The sequence below is a fragment of the Ylistrum balloti genome, unplaced genomic scaffold (assembly GCF_031769215.1).
Source record: "Ylistrum balloti isolate Yb309-2 unplaced genomic scaffold, AGI_CSIRO_Ybal_v1 Utg370450, whole genome shotgun sequence".
NCBI lineage: Eukaryota > Metazoa > Mollusca > Bivalvia > Pectinida > Pectinidae > Ylistrum > Ylistrum balloti.
Genome location: NW_026782299.1, coordinates 551832 through 575539, shown reverse-complemented (window position 1 = coordinate 575539; position 23708 = coordinate 551832). Strand labels below are relative to the sequence as shown.

At 34.7% G+C, this 23708-nt stretch overlaps 1 protein-coding gene across 1 annotated transcript in view; it reads right to left on the bottom strand.

Moving 5' to 3' along the window:
- LOC132554929 (uncharacterized) overlaps positions 1-17860 on the bottom strand; it is a 44054-nt gene extending 26194 nt beyond the window's left edge. Inside the window, exons 1-5 of the mRNA XM_060219258.1 lie at positions 17817-17860; positions 17038-17128; positions 12928-13023; positions 9351-9422; positions 75-157 (exon numbers count right to left, since the gene is read on the bottom strand). Of these exons, the coding sequence (XP_060075241.1) occupies positions 75-157; positions 9351-9422; positions 12928-13023; positions 17038-17128; positions 17817-17860 (386 nt within the window). The remainder of the gene's footprint in view (positions 1-74; positions 158-9350; positions 9423-12927; positions 13024-17037; positions 17129-17816) is intronic.
- Between the last annotated feature and the right edge of the window lie 5848 nt (positions 17861-23708).

Below are 23708 nucleotides of genomic sequence, written 5' to 3'. Positions count from 1 at the left end.
TTCAATCACACATTTAAACTGATTTTCAGAGGTATATATATATATATATATATATTTATATATATGGTTCATACTTTTTATTTCCCTTTAAAGGATAGACAACATCGAAGGTATCCCGGCCAGTCTGAGCATAAGCAAATGCTGGATGGGTTTTCGGCTACAACATAAAAATTACACAACCTTAAAAACATTTTTCATACAGCATTAACGTTAAAAAAGTAATAATACAATCTTAAACACATGTAGTAGTGACTTGAATTATTTCATACTGATCATTCTTCCCTGGTACAGAGACTATGAATAAAATTAAGTAGTGACTGAATGATCCCTGTAAATGAATGAAAGAGGAAACACGGCATTCTAACTTCTAAAACAGATGGAAAAACCTGTTGATAAAGATTACTTAACTACTGATAAAGATTAGTTAAATACTAATAAAGATAAATAACTACTGGTAAAGATAACCTAACTACTAATAAAGATTATAACTGCTGATAAAGGTAAATAAATACTGATAAAGATTAGTTAAATACTAATAAAGATAAATATCTACTGGTAAAGATAACCTAACAACTAATAAAGATTATAACTGCTGATAAAGGTAAATAAATACTGATAAAGATTAATTAAATACTAATAAAGATAAATAACTACTGATAAAGATAACCTATCTACCAATAAAGATTAAAACTGCTGATAAAGATAAACGACTACTGATAAATATTCCCTAATTACTGATAAAATTTCCCTAAGTATTGATAAAGATTCCCTAATTACTGATAAAAATTCCCTAATTACTGATAAAATTCCCTAATTACTGATAAAAATTCCCTAAATATTGATAAAGATTCCTTAATTACTGGCAAAAATTACCTAGTTACTGATAAATATTCCCTAATTACTGATAAATATTCCCTAAATACTAATTAAGATTGCCTTATGCTAATGAGACATATAACTCCTGATAAAGATTTCTTGACTACTATTATAAGATATATCCTGTATAACATCAATATTTAAGACTCTATATTGATTAAGTCTACCAGGGTTTACATAATGATAGGCAGACTACTGTTAACATACTTAACTTGGTGAAATCTAACATTAACACATTATCACTTTTTGAAAAATAAGCCCAATGATTATTTAGCAATCTGCTATGATTGTTATATAATAACATTGAAAAGTTACAAAAAGTGCAATATTTTCTGAGCTAAAAATAAGTTTAATGCTAAAATGTAATGAGTTTTTCTGTATTTCTTGTGTTCTAGTTACCTTAAAGGAAACAACACCACAACACACTTATATCAATGTGTTATTGATGAGGACAAACAAATGCTGTCTTGTAAACAAATGAAAATACATGTACTAATCTAATGAGAGCAGAAATATGTTTCCTACAAATGTAGTACCGTGTTACCACATTTATCTCGGTCATAGGGTTCATTTTACTATCATCATTTGGTATAATTAAACACATATATATATCACAAGGACTGCTGTTGAAACAACGATCAATACCGACACCAAATCACTAGCCATCCTTGTGGTCAATCTGAGTCAGCGCCACAACATATACATACAGGTTCTGACAAACATGCAATAATAGGATATATAATATGGAGTTTGTGACAATTGGTGAGGAGGGCTGGCACACATAGTATCACACCTGAGGCAATAAAGGTTCGTGTAGTGTCTGGTAATCAGCATTGTCTGTAGTAACTGGCAGGCAATTATGTTACAATGAGTCTTAGTATCAGTAACAATGGGTCTGAGTATCAGTAACAATTATGTAACAATGGGTCTGAATATCATGTAACAATGAGTCTGAGTATCAGTAACAATGGGTCTGAGTATCAGTAACAATGGGTCTGAGTATCAGTAACAATGGGTCTGAGTATCAGTAACAATGGGTCTGAGTATCAGTAACAATATTTTAAGTATAAGCCTGATAACTGGTAACAACATTTATACTATTTTTGTTTCCATATCAACAGAATGATAATCAAAAGTAAAAGCTATATAAACACTGATATTGTGATCACATGCCACGCCCCCATATCACCTTTTAATGATACATGTTCGTGTCTCCAACTCTCAGGAGTTCCATTATACACAGCACATAAAAATTGATGTAATTTCAGGGACTCATGAGAAGAAAAGCTGTTTAACTACAAAGAAGCTATTACAAGTGTTTTCATCAGATTAAGAATAGAAGCATGAAATACTTTCTGTAATCAAATTAATGGATTAATTTTCTGGAACTGATGAGATTTTCTCATGTTGTTTTTCTCATTAAGTAATGCTTTCAGGAGAAAAAAGCACACATTATCATGTAATCATCTCCAACACTACCATAGCAACCTCACACAGGTAGTCAACAACTCTCTTCACTCTCACACAGCTCAAGCACAAGCTATTATGCTGTTTGTGAAATAAGCATTGATATTTGTTTAGATTTTAGCTGTGACAAAACCCTTTATAACAAAACAAAGAACAAGAGGTCCACATCCTATGTCACCTGGATATTTAAACAATGTTAGCTGTAATATTTAGGTAGTAAAAATAATACGCCAGATAGCATGAATGACAATATTCTCATGCCTAGCAGCAATGGGAAATGAATAGATCTCATTTGTTTCTAACATAGACACATTGACAGAGCTGTGTAGGGGTGAAGGGGGTGGGAGGGGGGGAACAGGGATCTAGTTGAAATGTTTGCCCCTCTAGCTTTACACCTTTTATATGTGTATCAATGCTTTATTACACAGCTATTACACCCAACATACCTCTAAAAAGGCCCTAGCCTTTAGGGTGTACACTACAATACCTCTATAAGGCCCCATTCCCCCAGTATTATCCACCCAAAATATCCTCAAAGGGGCCTCTTCCCTCTGGGTGTCTACCCAACATACAAAATGTATCTCTAAATGGGCCTAATGCTTCTTGGTTTCCACCCAAAATATCTCAAAATGGGGCTTGCCCCTTCAGGTATAGCCCCTAAATCCCTCTTTCTGGAGGCCTTGTGTGCGATCATCTGTAAACTCAGATACATCAACAACAACATGTTAACGCCTAGCGACAACACCATTGGAAGTCCATTACAAACAAACTAATTATCTTTAACCAATCACTATGGTTGCATGCATGATTAACTTTCCGTGTCATTAATTGCAATTACACAATAATCATACATATTACAAAAATGAAAACACCTGATAGTACAGAACATCTTTTGATAGGCAGGTACAGCCTTACAAGTACACTACATGTCATAGAGATGTTACACTGCCAAGCTTATTACATATCTATCATATAGTATGATTATGACCACACATAAGAATGACATATAACTGTACTCAGGGACCTCTTTACCTACAGGATTTTGGACAAATACCTTCAGTGCAACTCTTCATTTTTAACATCTATATTGTTACTAACACAAAGAAGATGTTTACAAAATTTTACAAAATTTGTGAAGTAAGTTGAAATCAAATACAACCATTTTTCTTTACTTTGAGTTTGATCTTTACATTTTCATTAGATACCCTTCCATCTATACGTTACTTCAATATTCTGATAAATTTTCTGATCTATGATATATTACTCGTGGATGGGTTGATTCACTGATCAAATTATATTTCTGTTTAGTTTATATTGTTATTTCATTAGTAAACATATTCAGAATAGGGTAACACATTTTTACTTTTCTATGGAATATCCCTGATTCATCAGAAGGACCATATTTACAAAGTAAAATCATCTCCACTTTCAGAGAAATAGTGGTCACATTTTTATATTTTTTTCAAGGTTGTACTTTCATGCAGACATGTTGAATCATCATGGCCTTCAGGGACTTAACGTGTGTTCCTAGACGACAAAATGGCTGGTTTGATCAACATTCTAAACGATATTGTAACATCTAACTGTAATAAAAATGCAAAAGTGCAAGTTATATTCTGATGCTTTACATAACAGTAATTCAAACAAAAACAATAAAAATTGGATACTTAGTTCAGCAAGTGCAAAAAATTGTTTGATTGAAATGAAATTTAAAACAAGCCATTCATACACAGCACTCTTACAGAAACCTGTTACGGTCAATGTTTCCAAGTATCTAACACTGTCATACTGAATGTTTCCAAGTATCTAACGCTGTCATACTGAATGTTTCCAAGTATCTAACGCTGTCATACTGAATGTTTCCAAGTATCTAACACAGTCATACTGAATGTTTCCAAGTATCTAACGCTGTCATACTGAATGTTTCCAAGTATCTAACGCTGTCATACTGAATGTTTCCAAGTATCTAACACTGTCATACTGAATGTTTCCAAGAATCTAACGCTGTCATACTGAATGTTTCCAAGTATCTAACGCTGTCATACTGAATGTTTCCAAGTATCTAACACTGTCATACTGAATGTTTCCAAGTATCTAACGCTGTCATACTGAATGTTTCCAAGTATCTAACGCTGTCATACTGAATGTTTCCAAGTATCAGTCATTGTAATAGTGAATGTTTCTATCTCTCACTGTAATGGAGAATGTCTCTAAGTATTTCTTACTGTAATGGAGAATGTTTCTAAGTATCTCTTACTGTAATGGAGAGTGTCTCTAAGTATCTCTCACTGTAATGGAGAATGTTTCTAAGTATCTCTCACTGTAATGGAGAGTGTCTCTAAGTATCTCTCACTGTAATGGAGAGTGTCTCTAAGTATCTCTCACTGTAATGGAGAATGTTTCTAAGTATCTCTCACTGTAATGGAGAGTGTCTCTAAGTATCTCTCACTGTAATGGAGAATGTTTCCATCTCTCACTGTAATGGAGAGTGTCTCTAAGTATCTCTCACTGTAATGGAGAGTGTCTCAAAGATCTCTCACTGTAATGGAGAGTGTCTCAAAGATCTCTCACTGTAATGGAGAGTGTCTCTAAGTATCTCTCACTGTAATGGAAAGTGTCTCTAAGTATCTCTCACTGTAATGGAGAGTGTCTCTAAGATCTCTCACTGTAATGGAGAGTGTCTCTAAGTATCTCTCACTGTAATGGAGAGTGTCTCTAAGTATCTCTCACTGTAATGGAGAGTGTCTCTAAGTATCTCTCACTGTAATGGAGAATGTCTCTAAGTATCTCTCACTGTAATGGAGAGTGTCTCTAAGTATCTCTCACTGTAATGGAGAGTGTCTATAAGTATCTCTCACTGTAATGGAGAGTGTCTCTAAGTATCTCTCACTGTAATGGAGAGTGTCTCTAAGTATCTCTCACTGTAATGGAGAATGTCTCTAAGTATATGTAATGAAAAGAATCTTGGTAGAGTTCCACGTAATCAGTATATTGGTCATTAGTGATGTTTGTAATGAGAAAATTCATATTACATAATGAATATTTGAATTTATATGATTTTTTTTTAAATTATTGAATTTTATACCAATTACATCAAATAAAGATTAGGAAATTGTTTCATCAAACTGCAAATATAACATTGAGTCAACAGGTTGCCATTCCTAATTGAATATGTGAGATTTGGTTGTCCAGATTAATTGATGTCTGGCAATTAACAAAGCAAATTTTAAAAAATTCAAGAAGAACTGATATGTGAAAGGAACAATATGTTGTAATTAGGTAGAACTCCACATGTATGGTATTCATTCCCACAACACATGCATGCGTTAAGAGCTGGGCGTGAAGATTACCTTGAGGTAGGGGCTTGTGGCAAGTATACTCATCAATCGCGCTGCATTCCCATCTAAATTTTTCTTTTACGGTAGCAATGGAAAAGTGCATGTATAATGAGGATGCTGAGTATTGAAGTTTATAGAAAGGTTATTTGTAATGAATATAAATAAAACTGATATATAAGGTCTGTACACAAGTGTATATAAACATATGTAAGATAAATGTATAGAGAGTGATCGGAATTGGTTTCACTTTCATAATTGATAAATGAAAATGCAGAATCAATCAATTTACTGATGTACAGAATGGCACATTTGTAGAAGATAAAGGTAAAAGTAGTATCTCCGATGAGTTGTCTGTTTTTTGTTATTGTTTGCGCCCGTATTTCTGTACTTATTGATGCAGAATACAAATAACAATATGTTTACGGTTAATCAGGTATTTGATCTCCTTAGTCAATTACCCATGAATATGTTGGTGAAACAAAAAAATCAACAACATTATTTCTTGGTTTGGAGTAATTAGCTTTTCAAAATCGTAGTTGATGATTGTTTTTCTTTGTTTTATTTTATTTTAACTCCTTTTAACACCACGCTATATATATCTGTGGTTAAATTTCTGGACAAACATAATAAATGTGTTTAGTCTATACACTATACACAAGGAAAGGTCATAAGGATTTTCATCCCTTTAATAGATTGTACGTTAGCATTCATGGAAAAATACTTCCATTCCTAATTAAGGTTACAAATATTTTGATATTTATTATAATTGACTGTGTTTCTCCGTATTACTGCCAATAACATTCCTCCTTTGCATGACATTTGATATTTCCCTTCATAAAGACATTCATTTCGGGATCAGTGATTGAGTCCCCCAACCTACCCCTGTTTATTATACCCCATACCTGTCTCCAGTGGGACGAGGCCCTCTATTAAAACACTATTGAGTTTTTCACCAAAGGATACTCCAGCTTAAAGAAGAACTTTTACATCCATCCATTAACAAACTAAATTTGATCAAAATCCCTTGGTTCATTTACCGATCTTTCTTCTACACCTGCTCCCAAATATCCATTTGTAGACGTTTAAAAAAAAGATCAGTAGGCAGATAGATGAAGGATATTGTACCTTGGCACCAGAAATCCTTTGGGCTAGGTGAACTAAAATGTACATTTATGTGGTTTTACCTACCAGTGTATACATTTCTACATATCCAAGCATCTAAAAGTGTACAGGAGTGAAAACTAGGTGCGTAAAATAATCTGGAAATTCTGATTCAGCAATCTAAGTCTTAGACTCTTGGGTGTCATCAAGATTAAGGTGGGTGTTTATAATGCTTTTAGCCTTTTAGCATTTACAATAGTACCTCCAACAATCCAAGAAATAAAAAAGGTCCTTATTTATTTCAATGCCTCCCCTTCCTAGTCTTATGCTAGAAAGATCGAGCCAAAGAGAAGTTCTCTTTAGCCCAGTAGAATATAGCAATTAGTATTTACTAGGGTTACAAAAATCTCTCTGCCATCTGCTCTACAGGTTTGATAAACAACAGGATCTAAATATGTCCTCACAGGTCAATACAATGCATTCTGTAATAAGATTCATGACACTGTGACATAGACACAATAACAGAGAGACAAAGTTACATAGAGACACGTCGAGACAAAGTTACATACAGAAAACAGTTACATACTGAGAGACAGTTACATAAAAACACAGCTATATACAGTCAGTTACACAGAAAGACACAGGTACATACAGCCAGTTACACAGAAAGACACAGGTTCATACAGCCAGTTACACAGAAAGACACAGGTACATACAACCAGTTACACAGAAAGACACAGGTTCATACAGCCAGTTACACAGAAAGACACAGCTACATACAGCCAGTTACACAGAAAGACACAGGTTCATACAGCCAGTTACACAGAAAGACACAGCTACATACAGCCAGTTACACAGAAAGACACAGGTTCATACAGCCAGTTACACAGAAAGACACAGCTACATACAGCCAGTTACACAGAAAGACACAGCTACATACAGCCAGTTACACAGAAAGACACAGCTACATACAGCCAGTTACACAGAAAGACACAGGTTCATATAGCCAGTTACACAGAAAGACACAGCTACACATACAGCCAGTTACACAGAAAGACACAGCTACATACAGCCAGTTACACAGAAAGACACATCTACATACAGCCAGTTACACAGAAAGACACAGCTACATACAGCCAGTTACACAGAAAGACACAGCTACATAAACCAGTTACACAGAAAGACACAGCTACATACAGCCAGTTACACAGAAAGACACAGCTACATAAACCAGTTACACAGAAAGACACAGCTACATACAGCCAGTTACACAGAAAGACACAGGTTCATACAGTCAGTTACACAGAAAGACACAGCTACATAAACCAGTTACACAGAAAGACACAGCTACATAAACCAGTTACACAGAAAGACACAGGTTCATATAGCCAGTTACACAGAAAGACACAGCTACATACAGCCAGTTACACAGAAAGACACAGCTACATACAGCCAGTTACACAGAAAGACACAGCTACATACAGCCAGTTACACAGAAAGACACAGCTACATACAGCCAGTTACACAGAAAGACATAGCTACATAGCAACACTGTTGCGTTTAGGCACAGTTACATAGAGAGACACAGTTACATTGAGAGAGTTACGGAGGCAAAGTTACATAGACAGGCACAGTTACAGAGAGACACAGTAACAGACAGACAGTTACACAGAGAGACAAAGTTACATTGAGAGATACAGTATCCTAGAGAGATACCTACATTGCAGGACACAATTACATAGAGATACAATAACAAAGACACAACTACAATGAGAGACACAGTCACATACAGAGACACAGTCAAAGAGACATAGATACATTGAGAGACACAGTTACATAGATATACAGGTATACAGAGAGACAGTTACATTTTGAGACAAATTGTCACACAGACAAAGTTACATAGACACAGTTACATACAGAGACACAGTTACATACAGAAACACTGTCACGTACTGAGACACACATACCTACTGAGACACAGTTACATACTGAGACACACATACATACAGAGACACAGTTACATACAGAGACACAGTTACATACTGAGACACAGTTACATACTGAGACACACATACATACAGAGACACAGTTACATACAGAGACACCGTTACATACTGAGACACACATACATACAGAGACACAGTTACATACAGGGACACAGTTACATACAGAGACGTTACATACTGAGACACCGTTACATACTGAGACACACATACATACAGAGACACAGTTACATACAGAGACACAGTTACATACAGGGACACAGTTACATACAGAGACGTTACATACTGAGACACGGTTACATACTGAGACACACATACATACAGAGACACAGTTACATACAGAGACACAGTTACATACAGGGACACAGTTACATACAGAGACACAGTTACATACAGAAACGCTGTTACATACTGAGACACACATACATACAGTGACACAGTTACATACTGAGACACACATACATACAGAGACACAGTTACATACTGAGGTACACATACATACAGAAAGTTAAAACCAGAAGAGAGCTATAGTAAAACTGAGAGAGGAGTGAAGATAACATACTTTATAATCATATCTGTTCATCCTTCGCTTCAACTTCCGTCTAACTTTCTCTTCTCTGTGTAGTCCGTCACCCTGTCAAATACAAGGAATACAATGACAGAACAAGAAAATGAACAGGAACTGAACCTGATTTTCCAGCATGACAATTCCAAACTTAACCAAAGAAACATGCTCCATCAACTTATTCATTAATTTATTTAACAGATTTTACGTCCACTATTATGGCCTGTCAGTTGAGTGACAGAGATTGTATTTTACTATCTATTATCTACTAATAAAAGGTAATTTCTAAAGTTCTAAAGGCGACTTTATCTTAATTAGCTAGATAAGAATTTAAAAGGATGTTAATGGAATTTAATCTGGGAGAATATTCAATCTGTTGTTTTATTTCTTTCCATTACTTGTGTTTATTTTCCTAATTTCACAAAAATTTCAGAGAGCAGATTATGCATTTTGTCTTTTTTCGTAAATACTAGTAATCTCCAATTTCCTATTTATAAGTTACAATGTGTAATCCACAGAAGGAACTGTGACTTTATGCCTTTTCATGATTTAAATGCCTTGAATAGAATTTCACATTTAAATAATCATATTGTGACGTGACTAGCACAGGTTTTTACATGTAATTACCTTGCTACCCGACATGTACAGATAAATATGTTGGTTACCTAGTAATCAGACAGAGAGTAGGATGATCTGGTTACTGATATACAGAGAGTTATCTTGATTACAAGTTTTCTGTCAATGCAAATATTTTATTACTTTTCACATTGAAAATATTGAGCTAAGATATGCTTTTACTAGGTGCAGTTTCTATATACTGTAAACATAGTAATTATTTTGGCTGAGTGAATTTATCATAGTCATGATTTACGCCAAGTTAAGTATGTTTACTACAATATCTGACACACACAGGTAAATACTTTGATAACTAATTTACCTGACATGTACAGGTAAATGTCTTGATAACCTGACATGTACAGGTAAATGACTTGATTACCGGACATGTACAGGTAAATGTCTTGATAACCTGACATGTACAGGTAAATGACTTGATTACCGGACATGTACAGGTAAATGTCTTGATTACTTGACATGTACAGGTAAATGACTTGATTACCAGACAGGTACAGGTAAATGTCTTGATTACTTGACATGTACAGGTAAATGTATTGATTACCTGACATGTACAAGTAAATGACTTGATTACCGGACATGTACAGGTAAATGTCTTGATTACTTGACATGTACAGGTAAATGTCTTGATTACTTGACATGTACAGGTAAATGTCTTGATATGTACAGATAATTAAGCCAGTTTATTCTAATTTTCAGAAACTTATTTCTAAGATCTGTTTATCTGCACATGATTTAGCAATTGAACATGGGTAATACAGGGACATACAGGGAAGAAAGAAAGTGTATTTTATGTAATGAGAATGATACAGAAGACCAATATTATCTTATTGTTAAATGTAAGTGTTATGCAGATATTTGTACCAATTTGATACAGCCATATTATTTTAACAAGCCTAGTATGTTTAAATTCATTAGGTTACTCAATGTCAAAAAATAAAGGAACTTCAAAATTTAGGAAGGTATCTACTACCTATTGTCACAATTTAATTAGTATTTTCGTGGTTTCCTCCTAAAATATTATATCAGCATTATGAATGATGATATAGTGATGGTAAGTGTGTGAGTGCCTTTGTCCTTTTACCTGTATTTATCCAATAAGTTGTACAACTTAGGGAAATAAGCTGAAATTGTAATTGAGATAATTATCTTGATTTATGAGATTACCTGCTACATACAGGTAAATGCCTTGATAACCTTAAACATACAGTAAGTAAGTACATTGATTACCTAGGTACTAGATACTTGTCACCAAACAGGTAAAATGTTCAGCTGTTAATCTACTACATAAGACACAGATAATCAAAGATTGGAGCAAATTATCTGTTAAAGCAATGAAATACATGGAAACTTAAGTGAATGGCAAACCAGATAGATTTTAGCAATGTGAAATAACCAAAAATAGCAATGTAGGTCACACTAACCTAATCACACCTGACAGGCAAAGGATATGTAAAATCTAACAGCTTCAGTAGGTCTATGTTACATTAGGAGCCTCACTATAAATCACACAGCTTCAGTAGGTCTATGTTACATTAACAGTCTCACTATAAGCTTCAGTAGGTCTATGTTACATTAACAGTCTCACTATAAATCACACAGCTTCAGTAGGTCTATGTTACATTAGGAGCCTCACTATAAATCACACAGCTTCAGTAGGTCTATGTTACATTAACAGTCTCACTATAAGCTTCAGTAGGTCTATGTTACATTAACAGTCTCACTATAAATCACACAGCTTCAGTAGGTCTATGTTACATTAGGAGCCTCACTATAAATCACACAGCTTCAGTAGGTCTATGTTACATTAACAGTCTCACTATAAATCACACAGCTTCAGTAGGTCTATGTTACATTACGAGCCTCACTATAAGCTTCAGTAGGTCTATGTTACATTAACAGTCTCACTATAAGCTTCAGTAGGTCTATGTTACATTAACAGCCTCACTATAAATCACACAGCTTCAGTAGGTCTATGTTACATTTGTAGGTCAGTCTCAGCCTCACTATAAATCACACAGCAGTCTCACTATAAATCACACAGCTTCAGTAGGTCTATGTTACATTAACAGTCTCACTATAAATCACACAGCTTCAGTAGGTCTATGTTACATTAACAGTCTCACTATAAATCACACAGCTTCAGTAGGTCTATGTTACATTAGGAGCCTCACTATAAATCACACAGCTTCAGTAGGTCTATGTTACATTAGGAGCCTCACTATAAGCTTCAGTAGGTCTATGTTACATTAGCAGCCTCACTATAAGCTTCAGTAGGTCTATGTTACATTAGGAGCCTCACTATAAGCTTCAGTAGGTCTATGTTACATTAGGAGCCTCACTATAAGCTTCAGTAGGTCTATGTTACATTAGGAGTCTCACTATAAATCACAACAAAATCAAACTATTACCGTTGTCTTGCTTTTCTTCTGTAGAGAGAAATTCAAATATGCAGCCTTAATAAGTCTATGGTAATCAAACTTTTCTTCTATTGCCAAAATAAAATGCAAAAAAGTGAACTTCTATCATCAATTAAAAGTTAAATTGTATCGTAAAAAAAATCAATCATGAAAGAAACTGCATATTTCCTGGTAAAAAATTGAAGCTAATTGTGTCAAAAACATAATGAAAATTAAATCTGTGTTGTAAAAAGAACAGAATGTCTGAAAATGTACATTTCACTTAAGTTTCCAAAAAGATAATTTTGCCAAAATTAAGAAGAATAAGAATTTCTTCAAAAGAAAAAGACAGCCAATGTTATTGTCTTTAGGATATTATCATATGGAATTTTTTCAACTCTTTGAAGTAAACGACAAATGAAATTCACTTTGTAATAGTTCCCTAAACAAAAAAGTTAGTGTTGTCTATAGATTTTCTTATACAGCAGACGATTTAGGAATTAGACAACTACATGTGACAAGCAGAGAACAACGTGACTTACCGGTCCCATGTTGGTTAGCTTACAGCGCACTTCAGGCAGGCTGAAATAGTGCTTGAGGGCTCGGTCATGAAGGCCATCATACTGAAGTGTTGCTCGCTTGGAAAACAAATAATACATATTTTCAATAGTTAAAAACCTGAGAGTTGTATCAATATCACTGAAAATATTAGCCTGTTCACATGTGATTTAATCATTTCCCCAACCACTTCTGAAATCCTTTATAGTCTTGAAATAAAGCATGATCTATGATAAAGCCTCCTGCTCTGTCATGGCTTCCTAGTTACAAAATGTACATTGAGTATAAACACAGCTGTAGTGTAAGATGTGGGTATGTAAGCAGTTGTCAACATAATGATGTAATCAACAAGCGGGAATTCATTATCAATGAAATATTCACCTTAATGTTAATCAATATTTTGACAAATCAACAAAGATCACAAGATTGATTTCCTGTGCCATCAGTCTGTCATCATCAAACTTTCATGATAATATTTACTTGTATACTGCATGTACATTATGTCTTATGTATCTACATCAGTCTAATTAACCGTTCATTAATTAAGCTTTATCTGACAAATTATAAGACAGTGTTTAGATTACTGTTCTAACTACACTGTACCGTATATGTAGTAATTTTTGTAGTATTTTTACTGGCGAATAGTTGATGACTCCCCAATACTGAGAGATATTGTGAATTCTAAATATTTGAGTGAAACCCTCAGGAAAAGTTGAGTCCAAAAAATCACTACACCGAGAATCTTACACAAGTTTCTATTCAAATAAGATTAATGGCGAGTTTTAGAATTTGTTATTTTATCAAACCTCTGGTGAAGCAAAAGGAACATTTTTTAGAAAATTTCATAAATTCCATTTGAAATGGAAAGGAATGATTTAGTTTTGTCATTCAACTTAAGATACTTTTGTAAACAATCATAAAACCAGCATTTTTAGTTTGTCATTTTCTCACTCCATATCTCCTTGGTGATATCACAATGACACCAAGTTGTCATGACATCACAATAAAACCAAGAAATTATGACATCATAATGAAACCAAGTTGTTATGACATCACAATGACACCAAGTTGTCATGACATCACAATAAAACCAAGAAATTATGACATCATAATGACACCAAGTAGTTATGACATCACAATGACATCAAGTAATTATGACATCATGATGTTATACTAATTTATATATATTACACGTCTTTACAAAAATAATGTATTGAATATTATTACACTGGTAACAGGATTGTAAAAACTGTATGAAGTGACAGCAAGACCTTGTACAGTGTAATGAAGTGTAGGAATCACACATCAAACGTATCAGTATTGATTATCCCTGTTGTTGTTGCTTATGTCTCCTCTATCAACCTATTGATTACACACAATCTAAAATTAGCTAGGATGGTTCCACCTGGTCGAGTGTATCATGCAAACACAGACAAACAGACACATATTTTGTGGTATCCCAATAACATGTCACATATTGTAATGATATATGTATGTTAACAGCATGTAGTAGCATTTATACACTGAATACAAGCAATAACTACAACACCTCCAGAATTTTATTGCTAATCAGGACATACAGAATTAAATGATATCACCAGACCTAGATTTTACTAGTGTACAATTCCCATACTTCAGGCCAGATGTGGCTTTAGGACAATTTTACCTTGAAAACGAATGAAAAATATATACTATCTTTTAATGCTGTTGACAGGATTGAGATGTGATAAATTACTTTACATCTGAACTTCCTTTAATTCATTTACTATTGTGTCAGACAGAGCATTGTTAAACACTGGCTACCTGTATGGTTGTAAAGGTATATAGCTTAGTCTATAAACCCTGTTGTAGTGATGTTTGGCATTTTGATCTGATTCTACGAGCCTAAAGGTAACATGAATTATTTATGTGCTTTCATATGTTTGTAGTAGTATTCCCCATCACACATGGAGGTTGCCATGGCGCTAAAAAGCTTTGTTAAGGTTGAGCTGCCACTGATCCTCCCAAGAGGCCATAGTATTTACAGGAAACTACATCTCCTAGACACCTGGTTATTTTGTTATAGGTAACTACATCTCCTAGACACCTGGTTCTTTTGTTATAGGTAAATACATCTCCTAAACACCTGGTTCCTTTGTTATAGGTAAATACATCTCCTAAACACCTGGTTCTTTTGTTATAGGTAAATACATCTCCTAGACACCTGGTTCTTTTGTTAGAGGTAACTACAGCTCCTAGACACCTGGTTATTTTGTTATAAGTAAATACATCTCCTAGACACCTGGTTCTTTTGTTATAGGTAAATACATCTCCTAAACACCTGGTTCCTTTGTTATAGGTAAATACATCTCCTAAACACCTGGTTCTTTTGTTATAGGTAAATACATCTCCTAGACACCTGGTTCTTTTGTTAGAGGTAACTACAGCTCCTAGACACCTGGTTATTTTGTTATAAGTAAATACATCTCCTAGACACCTGGTTCTTTTGTTATAGGTAAATACATCTCCTAGACACCTGGTTCTTTTGTTATAGGTAAATACATCTCCTAGACACCTGGTTCTTTTGTTATAGGTAAATACATCTCCTAAACACCTGGTTATTTTGTTATAGGTAACTACAGCTCCTAGACACCTAGTCAGCTCAAGATAAGTCACTACAGCTACTAGACACCTGGTTAGCTCATGATACGTCACTACAGCTACTAGACACCTGGTTAGCTCATTATAGGTAACTACAGCTACTAGACACCTGGTTAGCTCATTATAGGTAACTACAGCTACTAGACACCTGGTTAGCTCATTATAGGTAACTACAGCTACTAGACACCTGGTTAGCTCATTATAGGTAACTACAGCTCCTAAACACTTGAATACTATACAGGAACTATCAACAAATCACAAGAAAATCTCAGGTTACATATATAACAGTTTTGTACACTATGTAGCTGTACACATTATATATAATTAAGCTGACCACGCAGGAGGGTTACTAGGGAGATCCAAACAGGCTGCTTTAGACTCCCTGTACACATTCTCTAAAGTGTGATGGTGAATAAGATCAAATAGCAATACCAAAAAAACAGATGTTTAAAAGACCTTCTTTGTGGGATCATAACATGTAAAGATGTAACTTGTTTTGACAAGTAAATTGCCAACATGTAGAAAATATCTTTAATAAGAGACGAGAATAAAAGAAATGAATAATATTCTAAACGATACATCATTACAACTATCAAGTAAGCATATCAATATATCAAATCAGGCTGATTAATTTTGACATTGGTTTACTATAAATTCTAATCAATATTTAATATCATTTATTTTAATTCTATTATAAAGCTGGCAGTAGCTAATTGTAAGGAATATAAAACATTTGGCTTATCGTCAATGTTGAAACTGGAAACTAATAATTACATCGCTCTAACTAAGATTATTTAATACTTTATTTCAGGTGAACTCAAATCGACATTACTCTAACTAAGAATATCTTAATACTTTTTTTTTAGGTTAACTCAAATTGATTTTACTGTAACTAAGATTATCTTAATACTTTATTTGAGGATTACACAAACTGACATTACTGTAACTAAGATTTTTTTTAAACTTTACTTTGGGTAAACTTTTTTTAAGTTGACCATCTATTATACTTCAGCAATGGTTTTATACCAACAAAGATATTTCATTGAACAAAATCAATACACCACATGGTACATAATCTAACACTTGCTGGAAGCATTCATGAACACTCAAATCCACCCAATATGAAGCATTGCTCTCTCGATAAAGTGTAATATAATGCCAGTATTTCCACTTCAACATCATATTTTTTAAGCTACTCTAAATTTGTTTTGACAATTTTGTTGGAAGAACTATTACTGAAAGAATTTCTTCCCTATATTATACATTGTATATATTCTTAATGAAAAAACATTTTAAAGGTCGAAACATTTCTTAACTAAGTTATCCAAAAACACATGTATCATTGTTTACGTCTCTATAAAAGAAGCTCTGACACATATTTTTGGGGATTGAATTTAATTTTCAAATCCAAATTTTCAAGGAGAGTGCTACCAATAAATTCTGTAGGTACTTACCGATTTCAGAGGTGGGTGGTCCAACTGTGGACTGTTTACTCCCGATAAGTCAAAGCCATCTTCCAATCGTTTTATGTCAAAGTAGTATTTTCTGAAATGACACATAAAAAAAATTTACCTCAGACCGCTTTTTAAACTAATATAAGCTTTATTGGTTTATTTATTTGATATAAGGATAACTAGAATCATCATTTCCTTTTATGAAGATAACATTTGAAAGCATTTTGAAGCAAAGATTTATGTCTATCTATATTTTGTAAATCTCCTTCTATACATGTCGTTTACAAAACAATCCATCTGAACAATGCCAGTCTGCAATGTATATATACATGTAAATGTGATACTGTTTAAATACATGTACATACTATGTACACAAGTTTGTATGTTAATGTTTGGCAACATCGATAAACAATATAAAACAATGCATGTGCCTTTAGCAGGTTTTGATGCATTTATGCGTCGATAAGAATCAAAGATAAGCGTGTTTATAAACGAGTTATTAAAGAAGAAAATTTGTAAGACTTGTACATTGTATGTACCGTACCTTGGAAATAAACTAACCGCTTCATTATTCAACAGTTGTCATTTATTAGCGTTCATTAGCATTACTATCTATAATATTTCAAAATCAATCATGTAAAATGTTAACAGTACAAAACACATTGAGCTGACACATGACAAAATGACAATCACATCTCTTCACAAGTTGTCAACAATACAGACACATTAGGCCTATACGGTATGCTGGCGGACACCTAGGCAGTGTATAATTGACTTACAATTTTCTGGCGACGCCTTTGACCACTGCGTCCGAGGATGTCATCTTGAGTGAAAGTCAATTATTGAGAATCAAAACATAATAGTTTATCAGATAATCAATTCAGGAAGCTGCAGCATACTGAATCACGTTTTACATCGTTGTTGATGAACGTAGCACTCACAGCATGTACACAATATCCTTCCCCAAAAGCACCTGTTAGCGGTATAGTTCTGTGCCTTAATGCAGTGACAGTTTGTATTTGACATCAAAAGTTGCATTTGTTCATGATACCGTTTAGTTCAAGGTATGCGATATCTATTTTCTAATATTTGATAAATGATAATTTTGACATAACAATTAGCAAATATGTTTATGGTAACCAAGACCAAGGAAATATTCATACGCCTTCCCAGGGGAAGTAATCTAAGTATTTTCAGGTAGCATGTAGTAATTAAAAATTATTATGGTGTACACACGTGATTCAGTAACGTATATACGTTAATTCATCAAGAGAACGGAAGAAAAACATTCCTTTCATGCAAATCGGGTTGTACCCACATAAAAATCAGCTTTTTGTCTCGTCTGCTACAAAATAAAGAGAAAGCGAGATTTATTTTCAGATGACGACGGCATCGTGAATATTTCACTATTTTTTTTTTTTTTTTCATTTTTTTCGTTCAGATCAGTTACACAAAATTAAATGTCCTACTTAAACTGGATTTGATAAATTGGTAGATCATATAAATGCTACTTCAAAATAGGCCATCATTTACAAAATATCTTCCAGATTTTACTCACGGTGCAGAAACACTGAAAATTTATTAGGTAGGCTTAGGAACTGCTCCTTTTGTGTTTTTACAAGTGCTATTCGTTGCAAACCTGGAATAAAATTACATTGTTGTACTGATATATGTCTGCCAAATAGGATATGTAATTTTTTTCTGATATTTTTATGTATATTCACGTGTGTGTATTTTTTTAACAAATGTCAAGACTGTCGAGAAAGACTACATTTTAAATTTAGTTTTTAGTCATTTACATGTATATGCAGACAAATACTGTATATCAGACAAGTATGTCTCATCTTCCCTGGTCAAAATGAAATTTTGAGAGTAAAAATGTCATATTGGAGTGGCTTTTGAGAACTGAAGAATACCGAAAATTAATCAAATGATTTTACAATTCATCGATATTAAAACAGCAATACACATGTGACATATGGGTGAAAATATTTTTTTTTATATTATGATATACTAGCACCCACAATTTACGTTCGTTATGTAAATAATTTGTAGAACATTTCGGTTTTTATTATTATTATTATTATTATTATTATTATTATTATTATTATTATTATCATCATTATCATTATTATTATTATTATTATTTGCTATTATATGAAACTATACCTCCTTCGACTATCTTCAGGCAATGCCGTCAAGTCTTCTAATCCACTTACGTGTCTCTTTTTCGGTGGATAACTTTCCGAAAATCATCTACCTAATTCGAAACTCTCAATAGGAGGAATCTGATTTCATGAAATTTGAACAATTTAAATGATTTATCGAAAACAATCAGTATTTGTTATAACAACCAACGTATATGGTCAATGTCCTCAGTATATCGATACCATTTACAGGAGTAGCTTGTTCAGATAAAACTTCATTTCATGCATACATTTTTTAACAATAGTACAAGAATCAATTAATTGGTTACATTGATAAAAGTATTGGATTTTTCTTTCTACATGGAAATAAGAATTACAAGACGGTAACAAAACAAAATAAACTCTAAAGAAATTGATATGCAATGTCGAGATATACTAATTCACATTCTCTCTTTGGTGTGGAGTTCGATATATACTGATTCACATTCTCTCTTTGGTGTGGAGTACTAGATACCAATTCACATTCTCTCTTTGATGTGGAGACCTAGACACTGTTTCACATTCTCTCTTTGATGTGGAGTACTAGACACTGTTTCACGTTCTCTCTTTGATGTGGAGTACTAGACACTGTTTCACATTCTCTCTTTGATGTGGAGTACTAGACACTGTTTCACATTCTCTCTTTGATGTGGAGTACTAGACACTGTTTCACATTCTCTCTTTGATGTGGAGACCTAGACAATGTTTTACATTCTCTCTTTGGTGTGGAGTACTAAACACTGTTTCACATTCTCTCTTTGGTGTGGAGATCTAGACACTGTTTCACATTCTCTCTTTGGTGTGGAGTACTAGACACTGTTTCACGTTCTCTCTTTGGTGTGGAGTACTAAACACTGTTTCACATTCTCTCTTTGGTGTGGAGATCTAGACACTGTTTCACATTCTCTCTTTGGTGTGGAGTACTAGACACTGTTTCACGTTCTCTCTTTGGTGTGGAGTACTAGACAATGTTTCACATTCTCTCTTTGGTGTGGAGTACGAGATACTGTTTCATTCTCTCTTTGGTGTAGATTACTAGATACCGTTTCACATTCTCTCTTTGGTGTGGAGTACTAGACACTGTTTCACGTTCTCTCTTTGGTGTGGAGTACTAGACACTGTTTCACATTCTCTCTTTGATGTGGAGCATTAGACACTGTTTCACATTCTCTCTTTGATGTGGAGTATTAGTCACTGTTTCACATTCTCTCTTTGGTGTGGAGTACGAGATACTGTTTCTCATTCTCTCTTTGGTGTAGATTACTAGATACCGTTTCACATTCTCTCTCTGGTGTAGAGTTCGAGATATACTAACTCACATTTTTGTTTTTTTTCAATTTTTCAAATAGACATTGCAATGTTGGTGTTGAATTCCAGTCTAACGTTTGTTTTCAAACACAACGAGTACTGATTTTAGACGCTTACCAGTCTTCTATAGAATTAACGGATCCTTTCCTACATTGATCTTTTGAAAGTAAACATTTTTATTTGATATGTTATCAGTCCTTTTCAATTCTGTTGAAATATTTTAAACATTTCATAATGTGTAGTGTAGTTATATTCCTAGTATATAACATTTTATTGATTTTTTTTCTAAACACTTTATTTTGTTGACCTTTCATAAATATTTAATGTCGTATTGAGTCCTTTTTGTAAACATTTACCGTCATTATGACGTTTTTGTAATTACTGAATATTGTATTGAAGTGAAATATTCTTCTAGGTTATACATTACAAGCGATAATCGCTCTCCTCATTGTATCAATTCTACCTTAGAAACAACGCAGCAGATGATATACTTGTTCGTTTACAGTCATTCCGGAGATGACAATACGTGTAATGGTGTTATTGGTTTTATCACTGGAGGACCTTCAGTAAGGCTCCAGTCATTAGGTTATCGTTGGGGTACATTCAGGAAGGCTCCAGTCATTAGGTTATCGTTGGGGTACATTCAGGAAGGCTCCGGTCATTAGGTTATCGTTGGGGTACATTCAGGAAGGCTCCAGTCATTAGGTTATCGTTGGGGTACATTCAGGAAGGCTCCGGTCATAAGGTTATCTTTGGGGTACATTCAGGAAGGCTCCGGTCATTAGGTTATCATTGGGGTACCTTCAGAAAGGTTTCGGTCATTAGGTTATCATTGGGGTACCTTCAGGAAGGCTCCGGTCATTAGATTATCGTTGGGGTACATTCAGGAAGGCTCCGGTCATAAGGTTATCTTTGGGGTACATTCAGGAAGGCTCCGGTCATTAGGTTATCATTGGGGTACCTTCAGAAAGGTTTCGGTCATTAGGTTATCATTGGGGTACCTTCAGGAAGGCTCCGGTCATTAGATTATCGTTGGGGTACATTCAGGAAGGCTCCGGTAATAAGGTTATCATTGGGGTACATTAAGGAAGGCTCCAGTTATTAGGTTATCGTTGGGGTACATTCAGGAAGGCTCCAGTCATTAGGTTATCGTTGGGGTACATTCAGGAAGGCTCCAGTCATTAGGTTATCGTTGGGGTACATTCAGGAAGGCTCCGGTCATTAGGTTATCGTTGGGGTACATTCAGGAAGGCTCCAGTCATTAGGTTATCGTTGGGGTACATTCAGGAAGGCTCCGGTCATTAGATTATCGTTGGGGTACATTCAGGAAGGCTCCGGTCATTAGGTTATCATTGGGGTACCTTCAGAAAGGTTTCGGTCATTAGGTTATCATTGGGGTACCTTCAGGAAGGCTCCGGTCATTAGATTATCGTTGGAGTGCATTCAGAAAGGCTCCGGTAATAAGGTTATCATTGGGGTACATTAAGGAAGGCTCCAGTTATTAGGTTATCTTTGGGGTACATTCAGGAAGGCTCCAGTCATTAGGTTATCGTTGGGGTACATTCAGGAAGGCTCCAGTCATTAGGTTGTCGTTGGGGTACATTCAGGAAGGCTCCGGTCATTAGGTTATCGTTGGGGAACATTCAGGAAGGCTCCAGTCATTAGGTTATCGTTGGGGTACATTCAGGAAGGCTCCGGTCATTAGATTATCGTTGGGGTATATTCAGGAAGGCTCCGGTCATTAGGTTATCATTGGGTACCTTCAGAAAGGTTTCGGTCATTAGGTTATCATTGGGGTACCTTCAGGAAGGCTCCGGTCATTAGATTATCGTTGGAGTGCATTCAGGAAGGCTCCGGTAATAAGGTTATCATTGGGGTACATTAAGGAAGGCTCCAGTTATTGGGGCTATCGTCGGGGGATCTTCAGGAAGGTTCCAGTCATTGGGATTATCATTGGAGGACCTTCAGGAAGGCCCCAGTAACTAGGTTATCTTTGGGGGCTATTCAATCAATAAATCAAGTTTATTTCCTTAAGTTATACAACTTATCGGTAACATATAGTATTCTTTATTGATCTGGAGCAATACAGCTTATGGATTCTAATACATAAATACATGTATACAACATTTATCGTATACAATAGAGAGAGACAGACATTGTTTCTATAATTATAGTTACATACAAAAACTTAGTGAGTTTATTACAATAGACTAGATCGCAGTTTGAGAGCATGATAAAAATACTTTCCCAAGTTACATAAGTCTTTTATATTAGGAGTTTTAAGTAAATCTACTAATTTGAAAACGGAGGGATTACTCCTATAGTATGATTTAATATATTTACAAATTGTTATAAAAAGGACATTTAAGTACAAAATGGAATTCATCCTCAATGTCGGAATTACAAAGTTTGCAAGTGCGCTGTTCCACAAGAATATTTGTATACCTTCCTGTTTCTACATTTAAACAATGAGCAGACCAACGTATTTTGGTGAAAGTTTATTATACTTAACAGGAATAGGCTTACACAGGTACAGTTGTAGTGAGACTTTGTCAACCAAATGTTTATACAATGTTGGAGTTGATCAGATATTCTTTGTTTAGTAACAGCTAAAAAGATTTTATATTAACAGACTCCTGTTTAACCACTGGTCATACATACCAAGAGAACATAACTCGTTCTTAACAAGTGACACCCAACTCTTACAGTTTGGACTAGATATACATTTGTTATACATGTAATCGTAGCAATTACGTAATATACAGTTATCTGATTTTATGAGTTTGCACCATTCAGGAAGGCTCCAGTCATTAAGTTATCGTTGGGGTACCTTCTGGAAGGGTCCATGTAATGGGATTATCGTTGTGGGTTCTTTAGGAAGGCTCCATGTATTGGGGTTATTGTTGGGGGATCTTCAGGAAGGCTCCATGTATTGGGGTTATCGTTCGGGATCATCAGGAAGGCTCCATGTATTGGGGTTATCGTTGGGGATCTTTGGAAAACTGCATGTATTGGGGTTATCGTTGGGAGATCTTCAGTAAGGCTTCATGTATTGGGGTTATCGTTAGGAGATCTTCAGGAAGGCTTCATGTATTGGGGTTATCGTTGGGAGATCTTCAATAAGGCTTCATGTATTGGGGTTATCGTTAGGAGATCTTCAGGAAGGCTTCATGTATT